The 13,505-nt window shown below is 39.6% G+C and overlaps 1 protein-coding gene across 1 annotated transcript; it reads right to left on the minus strand.

The window, feature by feature from the left end:
* Nucleotides 1-867: 867 nt before the first annotated feature.
* On the minus strand, nucleotides 868-7,549 carry LOC125457929 (leucine-rich repeat-containing protein 15-like). Its single transcript, XM_048542726.2, has 2 exons — nucleotides 7,446-7,549; nucleotides 868-3,201 (listed from the first exon to the last, which is right to left on the minus strand). The coding sequence occupies exon 2, from the start codon at nucleotides 3,194-3,196 to the stop codon at nucleotides 1,283-1,285; it is 1,914 nt and encodes a 637-aa protein (XP_048398683.1). The 5' UTR covers nucleotides 3,197-3,201; nucleotides 7,446-7,549; the 3' UTR covers nucleotides 868-1,282.
* Between the last annotated feature and the right edge of the window lie 5,956 nt (nucleotides 7,550-13,505).

Raw genomic sequence — 13,505 nt, forward strand, 5'->3', positions numbered from 1 at the left:
GAAACATTATAAATTCTAGTTATATTAATTGACCACCATTGCTGAAGTTTTAAAATCTTTTCATTTAAGTTTATAATTGGCCTACGAAGAAAAGAACAATGACATTTGTTCCAGGGATAGGATCTTCAGTTGATTAGGTAACTTAAAAAGAGTTGGTGTTTATGCCCTTTGAAAAGTTTGAGAGGAGCTTAGATGGAGATGTTCAAAATCCAGGGACCTAAACAGAAGTAGTAAAATGGCTTTCATTGGCAGAAAGGCTAAGAGCCAAAGTACACAATTTTAAAGAAGTAAAATATCTGTGACATGACAGTAAGCTTTTTAATGAGCCAAATACAGATTCACTTGCGGTCTTTGAAGGGAATCGGATAAGTACCAAATGGAAAATACTTGTCAGGCCATGACAAAATGCAAGAAGTGTTAATAACTGCAGTTCTCCTGCAGAGATCAGAATAGCACAACCAGATAAATGGCTTCCTTCAGTTTTGCAACGACTCTATGATCACTCTGAGGCATCCATTGTTGCTTTGTCATTCTTCCCTATCGATAGAGAAGGCTTCCCAATTTCTAGGGAGAAAGGGTAATTCCAAAAACAATGCTGCAAAAACTTTTAAGACATTATAATTGGACTAAAAAATGCTTGTAGAACAGCCTCTGGAAAAATGTTTGGAAACAAGAACAAAAGCATTAATTACTTCATACCAGCTAATTTTGCCTAGCCGTGACAAGGGCCCTGGTTCAATCCCACCCTTGGGTGATTGCCTGTGTGGAGTTTGCACATTCTATCCGTGTCTGTGTGGGCTTCCTCCGGGTGGCCTGGTTTCTTCCCACAGTCCAAAGATGTGTAGGCTAAGTGGATTGGTTGTACTAAATTGCCCGTATTGTCCAGGGATTTTTGGGTTAGGTGTGTTAGACATGGGAAATGCAGCGATAGGAGAATGGGTCTGGCTGGGATGTCTTTGGAGGGGTGGTGTGGACTTGATGGGCCGAATGGCCTGTTTCTACACGTTAGGGATTCTATGTATGTAAACTACTTACACTTACAATACCCAACTTAACAACTCAGGCATCTTTCAGGCACCTTTTTTTTATGTCCACAATATTTAAGATCAATTTCCCATATCTAAAACATTAAATTATATTGCTTTCAAAATGATGTAGTAATGGTTCTGTTAAGAAAGGAGTTTTGTGTGTCCATCATCTGCCATAAATGAGTGAAAGTCTGTTGTATAAATCCTTCATCCAAACTTGCCGTAAGTGACGCCCCAATCATACCCAGGTAATTCTATCCTGTGGCATGTGGGAAACTTTCAGAAAGCCTCAAAAGAACAACAGGCACAGTGAATGTGCTAATCTGACAAAGCTGTGTTTTTCTAACAGCAAACACAATGTACAAAGTTATAAGTATAAAGCATAACTGTATTGCACTTAGAGCAATATACAAAAGCAGAATGATTTTGCATGGAATTCTTGCAGAACCCAATTTCTGGATCTTCATCATCTTTTCATTATGAAACATTGTTATTTTTGTTACGTTGCTGTTAATTAGCTTGGCTGAAGAAATATCATCAGTTGTGGTAAAGCTCATTGTCTCTCTGGACCTATCTTCTCTAGCGAGTGTGGTAGAATCTGTGGCTTTCTGAATGGATGCAAATGTCACATCCTCTGTTTGCATTGATTTTGATTGTATTGTGTGCATAGAACTATGCTGTTCTGTTGAAGTCTTGCTTGTTTGAAAATAAGCCTCCATTTTTGATGTAACATTTGTCAGTGGAAAACTGCAGCTCAGCTGGCTTTCATTCAATGTTAGAATAAGCTGGTTATTCAAATCCATCGGGGTTTTACATCTTATTTCATTGAGCTTCATAACCTTATTTTTGTTTTCCAAAATCCAATTTTTCAAATATAAAATCCAACAGTCGCAGTTCCAAATGTTATTGTACAAGTAAACTTTCTTTATACTTGGTAAGAAATCAAACAGTCCTTGTGGGATATTTTGCAACCTGTTTGACTCTAATTGAATGGTAGTCAGCTTATTCAGGTTGTTAAAAACATTTCCAGAAAAAGAATGAAGTTGGTTAGAATCCAGTGAGAGGTATTGCAGTTTTTGAAGGTGACTAAATATATCATCGCTTAAAAAAGTAAGATGGTTTTTATGAAGGTAAAGCATTTGAAGATCATTAATGCCATTAAACATATGCATTGATAGGATGGCAAGTTTGTTTTGGTTCAAGGTCAACAATTTTAAATTAGTCAAATTGCAAAATATATTATCTGGAAAATTGACAAGCTGATTATCATGTAAATATAATTTCTCCAGCTTCTTCATCTTACCAAATATGCTGACTGGAAGTTGCACCAATTTATTAGAATACATTGACAATGTATTAAGGTTGATCAAGTTATGAAAAGTTGTTGGTTGTACTTCCACTGATCTATTTTTTGCAATAATTAATTTCTTCAGGTTCTGCAATTGAGAAAAGGTATCACTAGAAAGATTTCTAATATAATTACCCTGAAGTAAAAGTTCAGTGAGATTTAATAGTTTATCAAAGAGGCCTGAAGGAATGTCATTAAGTTTATTTTCATATAGTCGAAGAATTTGAAGATTCCTTAGCTTGTCAAATATGTTTGCTGGAAGAACACGAAGTTGATTTCCCCCTAAATGCAATTTAATGAGACACCCAAGACGGCCAAAAATACCATTGGGAAGAGCTTCTAATTTATTTCGATATAAATAAAGTTCTTCTAGGTTAATAAGGTGATCAAATAGACCAGGATCCACTTTGGTCAGATTGTTCTTAATTAAATAAAGTTGTTTAAGATTAACCAATGTGTCAAGAACTCCAACAGGCATTAATTTCAGTAAACTGTTTGCCACCATTAGTGAACTAAGATTGTGTAGGTTATTGAAAGCTCCTTCAGAAACATCTGTTAGAAGACTGCCATTCAACACAAGTTGTTTCAAAGCTACTTGCCCTGCAAAGCTGTTCGCTTCTAGCTTGGCAATCTTTGTGTTTACCAAGAACAGAATCGATAAATTTGCTGGTAAAAGCCCAGGTACTTTTGTGGGTATCTTTCCACTGCTGATTCCACAGTGTGCTGCAATTGTGGAGCAATCACATTCCTCAGGACAGCTGAAATATTGACTGATCATCTGCAAACTTACAAAGAGACGCAAGCTCCGGACCATAGCCATTTTACCTGCAAATTGAATAGACATGTCAATGTTACACTGAGAATACCTCAATAAAATTGAGAAGATTTTGATACATTTTTTGTTGTTACCTGGATATGATAACATAAAATGAGATTGGGAAAAGCAGACAAGCACCAGACGGAAAATTAGTGAATTTCTGGAGTATTCTGGGATAGTTTCTTACAGCAATGTGTCCTGGATGCAACAAGGGGACAAGAAATATTGGACATAGGAATGAGTATTGAGCTGGATTTAATTAGTAACCTAATTGTGCATGAACATCAAACAGTGATATGTAACATTTCAAAGTAAAAAGCAAGAATCAGCTACTAGGGTTTTTGATTCAAAGTAAAGCCACTTTAACAAGATGAGACAGAGACTGTCCACAGTCAACTAAGAAAATCTGCTAATGGACAAAACAAGTGAAGGATAGTGGATGATTTGTGTTTTAGACATCACAATACAAAATCTGTTTATATTCTGAGGGGGAAAACTGTCATAGACAGCTAAAAAGAAAAGGGACAGAACTGCAAAATCAAGCACAGATCCTCCTAGAAAGACACAAAGACCAACAAAGGGCCACAAAGCAGTTTATAAGAGTTACTAAAAGGCATTATGAAGGGAAATTTGCCAGGAAAATCAACATTATTCAGAAAAAAGTTATAGTTATACAAATGGAAAGCAGGTGGTCAGGAGCAACATTGACAATATCGCACTTTAGTGATTCAATGACTACGAGAAAACGCCAGGCACGTTGAATGATTACTTTGCGTTAGTATTTACAGTAGAAAAGGAGGATATCATGATAGGTAGGTCATGCCTATCAGACTTCACTGAATTTTTTGAAAAGGTGACTGTGGTAGTGGATAGGTATTGTCTACAGATGTTGTTTATATGGACCTCCAGAAGGCATTTGATGAAATACCACAAAAGAGACTGTTGCAAACGTTAAAAATCCATGTAACTGAGGGAAATTACTAAGCTGGCTGGAAAATTGGTTGAGTGGCAGGCAACAGAAAGTGGGGATAATATGGGTATGTACTCAAATGGGCAGGATGTGATCAGTGATGTCCCACAGAAGATCTCTATTAGGGCCTCTTTATTCATGCTATTTATTAATGACTTGGATAATAGCATAGAAAGTCACATATTCAGATTTCCTGATGAGGCAAAGTTTGATGGTATTATAGGCCGGGTAGATGATTACATAATATTACAAAGGGATATTGATTGAATAGGTTGAATGGGCAAAACTGTGGCAGGTGGAGTTCAATGTAAGCATGTGTGAGGTAATTCATTTTAAACCAAGAAAGGATCAATCAGGGTACTTCTAGATCACATGAAGTTAAATGCAGTGGATGCCCAAAGAGACTTGGGGATTCAGGTGCACAGATATTTTAAATGTCACAAATAAGTGCAGAAATAATCAAGAAAGTTAATGGAATGCTGGCTTATGTATCTAGAGGAATGGAGTACAAAAATGTAAAAGTTATGGTGTGGTTACATGAAACCCTGGTTAGACCCCACTCGGAGAACTGTGAGCAGATCTGGGCACCACACCTTAGGAAGGAGATGTTAGCCTTAGAAGGAGTACAATGTAGGTTTACAAGAATGATACTTGGACTATTATGAAAATTAAGCCTTTTTCTCTTGAATTTGGAAGGTTAGGAGGTGATGTTATTAAAGTCTTCAAGGTATTAACAAGAGAAGACAGAGTAGATTAGCAGAAATTATTTCTGTTGGTTCGGGTTTCTAGAACTAGGGGTCATAGTCTGAGAATTACAGCCTGAAGACAGGATGCAGAGATGGGCTGAGAGGTGGCAGATGGAGTTCAAACTGGATAAATGCGAGGTGATGCATTTTGGAAGGTCGAATTTGAAAGCTGAGTACAGGATTAAGGATAGGATTCTTGGCAGTGTGGGGGAACAGAGGGATCTTGGTGTGCAGATACATAGATCCCTTAAAATGGCCACCCAAGTGGACAGGGTTGTTAAGAAAGCATATGGTGTTTTGGCTTTCATTAACGGGGGATTGAGTTTAAGAGTCGTGAGATCTTGTTGCAGCTCTATAAAGCTTTGGTTAGACGCACTTGGAATACTGTGTCCAGTTCTGGTCGCCGTATTATAGGAAAGATGTGGATGCTTTGGAGAGGGTTCAGAGGAGGTTTACCAGGATGCTGCCTGGACTGGAGGGCTTATCTTATGAAGAGAGGTTGACTGAACTTGGTCTCTTTTCATTGGAGAAAAGGAGGAGGAGAGGGGACCTAATTGAGGTATACAAGATAATGAGTGGCATAGATAGAGTTGATAGCCAGAGACTATTTCCCAGGGCAGAAATGGCTAGCACGAGGGGTCATAGTTTTAAGCTGGTTGGTGGAAAGTATAGAGGGGATGTCAGAGGACGGTTCTTTACACAGAGAGTTGTGAGAGCATGGAATGCGTTGCCAGCAGCAGTTGTGGAAGCAAGGTCATTGGGGTCATTTAAGAGACTGCTGGACATGTATATGGTCACAGAAATTTGAGGGTGCATACATGAGGATCAATGGTCGGCACAACATTGTGGGCTGAAGGGCCTGTTCTGCGCTGTACTGTTCTATGTTCTATGTTCTAAGAGTCGGGAGAGATGTTAGGAAGCTCTTCTACACACTAAAGGCGCTAGATGTTTGGAAATCTCTTCCACAATGGCAGTGGATGCAGGATCAGTTGTTAATTTTAAAATATAAAATACCTGCATTTTTGTCAGCAAACGTATTAAGGGATATGGGCCAAAGGCAAGTGTGTGGAGTTAGGCCACAGATCAGCCACGATTTTGTTACATGGTGGAACTGGTTTGAGGGGCTGAATGGCCCAATCTTGTTCCTATAACATGAAGAGCTTACTGCTCCACTGCAGAATTTGTAAAAACAAGTTAAATGCTGAGCTCAAACATTCACAGAAAATAAATTAAAGGAGCTAAAGGTGCCTCATGGAGAAAATATAAAATTTGATCAATTTAAGTATGGATCCTTAAAAATGCAGTTGCCACAAAATAAGACTTTCCACAAATATTGTTTTTTTTTATTTTATTTTTATTTCCATAAAAATATTGCTTTCACTATAGGTAATAGTTACTTGTTAAAATCATAAACTGAGTAGTGAATATGCATCAAAATGGAGAAAGTTCAGTTGGTGGAAGGTGCTGGCCACAAAGTATGTTTCCTCACTTTGTTCGGGGACATTATGACGCAGCTTTGGAGCAGGTGGGACTTGAACCTGGAACTCTTGGCTCAGGCAAATAGGCACTACCACTGTTAACCTAGAAAAGTGAGGTTTGACTAACCTTATGATCCTCGAGTGACTTCTTTTTTTGGTTGTGGAGTATATCTGACACTCCTGTTCATAGATTTTTTAAACACTTAGAAACTGAATGCAGGTTACATCTTCAAACTTTTTTTAAATGCACCTCAGTTAGAACAAAGGATATTTCCATCACACTTACTCCTAGCTCCAGTGAATTGTATATTTTTTTCTATTTACAAGTCATCTAATTTTGTTTTTGATATTAATGAAAAATTCTGGTCATTTTCAAAACCTTTAATGAAAATTGGCGGGTTTGCCACAGTAGCTCAGTTGGATAAACGTTGTAGTGACTTTTGAATTGAGCTGCACGGGTAGGAATGGGCAAATAGTTCTAGGGTCATTTTGTACCGAGTTATCTCATTTCAGCCAAAACAGTTAAAGGGTCATAATGATTAATGCTGATGTCTCTATGTTTAGGAAATACTGATGGTGGGGATGTGCAGGAAATGTACTGCTCTGCGATTTCTAAACCAGTCGAGTAAAAATTTTAGTATTCCAAATTGTTAGAGTACACAGAGGATAGTGGAACAAGTGCTCTGTTAAACATCCTTCAAATAGCTTACTCTCCAAATGTATAACTGCATTACCAGCTCCCGAGAAGTTGGGCTCTTTATTATAACCAGCCATACCAGAATCATTAAGGTGACTATTTATTTCCAACAGTAATAATGGTTTGCTCAGTTTTCAATATGCTTTTAAGTTAGATTGTCATTTATAATTTAGATATTTTCTGAAGAATTTTGTTTCCTGTATCAATGAACTAAACTTACATTCCATCTACAATGTTTTATTGCAGCCAGGTCATTCATCCAAGTCACTTGAATATCACCCTCTCCTCCACTATTCATTTGGACAGATGCAGTATTTTTTCAGATTTTTTACAATACAAAAGTAAAATTTGAATGCCTTACCTCTATTAAGAGTAGGTCCACTTCACAGAAGAGTGAATCTATTTTAATAAATGACAGTTCTCAAGCAAGCAATAAAAGGCAATCCAAGTCAATGACTTTGTAACTTCCAAACGGATGTGTGGTTATAAAACTCAAATAGAATCATAGAAACATGATAAAGAAATAGACAGGAAATCTTGCAAACAATGTCACACGTTGGTACGAATTCGCTATACACAGCGTAAGAGATAAACTGTGGATCAGTCCAAGTTACTATTAAAAATACATGGGTCAGCGATAGGGGAGGACTTTATGGTGTTATTTAGAGGATAATATGACATGCTGGGTGACTGACTCAGCTATGAGCTGATATTTTCTTTTAAAAACAGCAGGTTGAGATTCAGTGTTTATGAAGAGTTGGGCCTTTTGGTAGATTCTCACCTATCTCTCTTAAATCAGCAGTAGAGGGGTTATTAGCAATGGAAGACTGCAGGAAGGGAGAGTCAGAGTGGGAGATGTGACACTTGGTACCACAAATGCTGCAGCAGGTAGACTTGTGCCCAGGCCCTGAAGAATCAACAGAGTGAGTCATTGACACATTTTGGGGTTGGAGTGAGAAGTTAGTGCCTTGAGGGTCATGCAGGCTCAGCCTACAAATGGACTATTGCAGTGAACTTATTGCGTGTGCGAGCGAGGGAGGTGGCTGCATCACATATTGCAGGTCAATAGTCAGGGAAGTGACAGGGAAGGTCCAATTGAAGACCCTCAGTGTTAGTGTGCATCAACCCGGCTGTTAAAACAAAAACTGCTACCTGCTGCAGATCAGATGCTGCCAGGCAATGTTTTCTCTACTGGAGATTAAGTTGTCACAGGAGGAGCCAGTATGGAATAGGAAGAAGTCCAGGGCGGGGTGCGATGCGGTGCTTTTTGTGAGGATCATGCATTTCAATTGGCAAATTGCAGCTCTAGCAATGAGGTGCTCACATCATAGTCTGCCTTCATCACACTGTTCACTTTGTGGGTCTGCAATGGTCTTAACAATCCTTAACAATCTCAGTCTGTGCAGGAAAGGATTTGTCAGGGAGTATCTTGGCCACACAACAACATGGACCACAAGGACCATCAGTTGACACCAGCCAAAGAAAGATAGTTCAGGAGGAAGAGCATTGTTGGGTCATTATTTGCTCAGAACGTGCATCCACCTTCTCCATATATCAGAGATAGCTAACACAGGTAGTTACTTATCAGTGTGCACTTCAATAACATGAGCTGCAGTGCCATGGCTTGAAAGAAACCTCACATCAACTTTCCGCCCGATAGCTACACTTGCACATCAGCGGCTCATTTTATTGATGCATTGGGGATATTTACAGTATTTCTAAGGCCCCAATTCTTAAATACGTATGGCAGATGACAAATGCTCTGTTGACAAAGGTCAAGGAATTAATCAGAATCTCAACAGATGTTAATATCTAAGCCTTTGCTCGGCTCCCACAAGTAATGGGTGTAATCAACTACACACCACCATCACCCAATCATTAGGTCTCACTGGGAACAGCCAGCAGCATTTGTAAAACAGAAAGGCTTTCTATTCACTGTTACCAGGAGACTTCCACGAGTGTGCTCATTTTATGGGGAGTGGCATATCCATCTTAAAGAATTGTCAATTGCTTCTGCTCTTAAAGTCCCCTGTGCTAATTTAGGGTTTGATCTTTCATGGCACAATGCCTATATCCTTGATAAATCCAAAATTGCTTGTTCACTTCAAGAGCTGAATGCCTTCTGTCAGACAAGGGCTGCCCTCTGCAACCATAACTGATGACTCAGTTCTGCAGGTCCCAACTGAGTCTGAGTATAGATACAATATAGCCCATTCTTCCACCAGCACTATCATGGAGCAGACAATCAGATTCCTGAAGAAGAAGCCCTGATGCTTGGATCGGTCTGTAAGGGCCTGGCATTGAATTCCAGAGTGAACTACATAGTGCTGGGGCCTGCATAACTGGAACAGAACAAGAGGGGTCATGATGAAGGTGAAGAACTGTGAGAGTGTCAGCTGTCTTCTGAGAAGGAAGGTGAGGACTTTGAGCAGAAGGAACATCACCTTCAGCCTGACAAGAATGTTGCAGCATCAAGCACAATGGTTTCAGTAGATGTGAATTGGGTGGGGTCATCATTCATTGCCTGTAAATTTGTTGTTAAAAAAGCGAGTGACAACTATTTAACCTTGGGAGCAAATGCAGTTTTCTTTTGGGTAAAGCACTCAAAAGGACACTATTTGGAACTCGACAACTCCAAAGCATGGCTTTTGTCCTCCATCCCACTTTAATTCCCACTCCCAAGTCATGTGTTGTTTGATTCTTATTGACTTTGGGCTCAGCAGAACGCACCCAATTTCTCCCTCTCACACTTGAATAATGGCAGATCCTGGAAATCTGAAACAACACAGAAAATGCTGGAGAAAGCAAGTTTAGCAGCCTATATTTATCCTTGATAATCTTTATCTTTTCACATACCGATACCACCTTTGAACAAAAACCAAAAGAACTGCAGGCGCTGTAAGAGATAATGGGAACTGCAGATGCTGGAGAATCCAAGATAACAAAGTGTGGAGCTGGATGAACACAGCAGGCCAAGCAGCGTCAGGAACAAAAACAAGGTTACTCGAAAAGCTTAGTAGGTCTGGCAGCATGTGAGGGGGAAAAAACAGAGTTAACATTTCAGGTTCAGTGACCATTCCTCAGAACTGAAGACACAATGAATGAGCTGGAGAATGAAGTGGAGCTGTGGAGTGGTGCAGCCCTGAGCCAGTGTGTTGCGATGCTGCTGTAGAGGAACGTTGAGAGTGTGCTTGTGATGTTGCATGGCACAGATTGTGGGTCTCAGGATGCAGCGAGAGCGACAAGTCCATGGAATGTTGAACATCACAGAGGTATCTGTAATCCTGGGAGGATTCAAAACATGAGGGATGAACCTTCAGCTGGAATCCGCATGTGGTGAGTCTGAGCCGGAGACAGTCTCTGAGGAATGTGATATGGCTGTGGAAACAAGCTTTAGCAAATACCTAGTCAAACACCAGGAGTGACAGTGAAATTAATGTCGGTGGGCAAGAAGAAAGATTGAAATGGAAATTCTGTCAGAGAAAGGAGCAGAACTTCTTCAAGGTGGGCATGCTTAGAAGAGGTATGGCAGTGAGTTAAATACTAAATAAAAAACGAAAGTTCTGAGCAAGGGTCACCAGACCTGAAACGTTAACTCTGTTTTTCCCTTCACAGATGCTGCCAGACCTGCTGAGCTTTTCCGGCAACTTTGTTTTTATACCACCTTTGAGCAGTTGTCCTCTGGGTTCCTTGATAGATTGCATCTAACTTCTCATTTCCCTCTCTTGGTCCTTCTTCACTGGGCCCTGAATTGCTTCCAGTATTCAGACTTACCACTATTTCTCACATTCTTAGAAGCCATTTTCTTTGATCTAACTTAATCTTTGACTTGTTTTTAGTCTTAGTCATAGGCATAGTCATAGTCATAGAGTCTGACAGCATGAAGACAGGCCTTTCAGCCCAAATAGGTCCATGCCGACGAAAATGTCCATCCACGCAAACTCCAATTCCCTGCACTTGGCCCATATCCTTCTAAACCTTTCTTATCCATGTATTCATCCAAATTGTATTTAAACCTTGTTAATGAACCACCTCAAACCTTTTGCTCCAGCCCATTCCATATGTGCACCATCCTCTGTGTAAAAAAAAAGTTGGTTCTTAGGTTCCCATGTATTCTTTTCCCTCTTACCTTAAACTGATGCCCTCTAGTTTGTTTAACAATTGTTGATTCACTTTTCCCGAAAGTCCTTGTGCCTTGAACTAGGCAGGCAGGGGAATGGGAATATAAGAGAAGGCTCTGAATTAGCTAGAGTGGATGGAGGATTAAGGAAATAAAAAAGAGAATCAGGTCAGTAAATAAAAAGCAAGAAGAGGCTGTGAAATGTCAAATTAAGGTAGTGGAAACCAGGTAGTGACAGAAAACGAATGTTTAAAAACACATGTTCTCCCAGTGGGGCTGTTAAGATTCAAAATTAAGGTATAAAAACTAGCATAAGGGCACTTTATCTTAATGCTCTTAGCATTCAAAACAAGGTTGATCAGTTGATGTCACAAATCATCACAAATGGGTATGATTTAGTTGCCATTACAGACATGGTACAGGTTTGTCACAAATGGGAGTTAAATGTCCAGACGTAACAGACTATTCTTAAATGCGGACAGCAAGGAAAGGGAGGTAGTATAGCTCTGATATTTAAGGATGACAGCAGGGTGCTAGTGAGAGATGATGTAGGTTCTGTGGAGAAAATGGTTAGGTCAATATGAGTGGAAATTAGAAATAGAAAGGGGAAAATGTCACTGATCGGCATAGTCCAAAGATCACCGAGTAACATTACAGTGGGGCGGGCAATAAGCTTAGAAATATTGGATGCATCTAAAACATACTGATTGGTCAAACCAAATTGGTTAAGGCAGTCTTGAGGAGGAACTTGTAGAACATATTGGCGGTAATTTCCTCGAACAGTATGTAATGGAACCAATGAGGGAGCAAGCTATACTAGGTCTGGTCCTGTGTAATGAGACAGGAATAACTAACAGTTAGGGAACCTCTTGGAAGGAACAATCACAGTGTGGTTGAACTTAAAATACAGATTGAAGGTGGGAAGGTGTGAAGGTAAAATCCAGTATCTTATGTTTAAACAAAGGAGACCACAAAGAGTTGGCTAAAGTAGATTGGGAGCAAAGACCATAGAGTGGGACAATTGAAGAACAGTGGAGGACTTTCAAAGCAATTTTTCACAGTCCTCAGAAAAAGTACATACTATGAAAAAGAAGGACTGTTGGAAAAGGGATAATCAGCCATGGATAAATAAGGATATAAAGAAGAGTATCGAATTGAAAGCAAATGCATACAAAGTGGCAAAGATTAGTCGGAAATCAGAGGATTGGAAAATCTTTAAATGTCAACAGAAAGCCACAAAAAAATCTACGAAGGTAAGATAGATTATCAGAGTAAACTAGCTCAGAATATAAAAACAGACAGCAAAAGTTTCTACAAATATATAAAACAAAAAGTCCTTTAGAGAATGAGAAGGGGAATTTAAAAATGGAAATGATGAAATGGCCAAGGCATTCAACAGTTATATGATGTTGGTCTTCACAGTAGAGGATAAAAAAAACATGCCAATAACTGATGACAAGGAGGCTATGGCAGGTGAGGACCTAGAAACGATCATTATCTCCAAAGAGGTGAGTAATGTTGGGCAAGCTAATGGGGCTAAAGGTATACAAGTCTCCTAACAATGATGGAATACATCCCAGGGTACTAAAAGAGATGGCAGGGGAAACTGCAAAAGTGTTCATGGTAATTTACCAAAATTTGCTGAACTCTGGTGAGATTGGAAATGTGACTCCATTGTTTAAAAAAGGAGGTAGACAAAAGGTGAGTAATGATAAGGCCAGCTAACTCAACTTCTGTGGTGGGGAAAATGCTTGAATTTATCATCAAAGGAAGAAACAGTGAGGCATCTGGATGGAAATTGTCCCATTGGCAGATGCAGTATGGGTTCAACAAAGGTAGGTCATGTTTAACTAATTTACTGTAATTCTTTGAGGACGTCACATGTGCTGTAGACAACAGGAAATTAATGGATATGGTGTATCTGGATTTCCAGAAGGCATTTGGCCAGGTGCTGCTCAAAAGGTTGCTACATAAGATTATTCATTCTGTTATGGGTCATGTTTTGGCATAGATAGAGGATTGATTAACTAACAGAAAGACTGAGGATAAATGATGATAACAAGATGTAGAGCTGGATGAACATAGCAGGTCTGGTAGCATCAGAGGAGCTGGAAAGCTGATGTTTCAGGTCTGGACCCTTCTTCAGAAATGGGGGCGGGGAAGGGGACTCTGAAATAAATAGAAAGGGGGAGGTGGATGGAAGATGGATAAAAGGGGCAGATGGGGGGAACAGGAGATCAACAGGTCAAGGAGGCGGTGATGGAGTCAGTAAAGGTGAGTGTAGGTGGGGAGTTAGGGTGG

The sequence above is a fragment of the Stegostoma tigrinum genome, chromosome 14 (assembly GCF_030684315.1).
Source record: "Stegostoma tigrinum isolate sSteTig4 chromosome 14, sSteTig4.hap1, whole genome shotgun sequence".
NCBI lineage: Eukaryota > Metazoa > Chordata > Chondrichthyes > Orectolobiformes > Stegostomatidae > Stegostoma > Stegostoma tigrinum.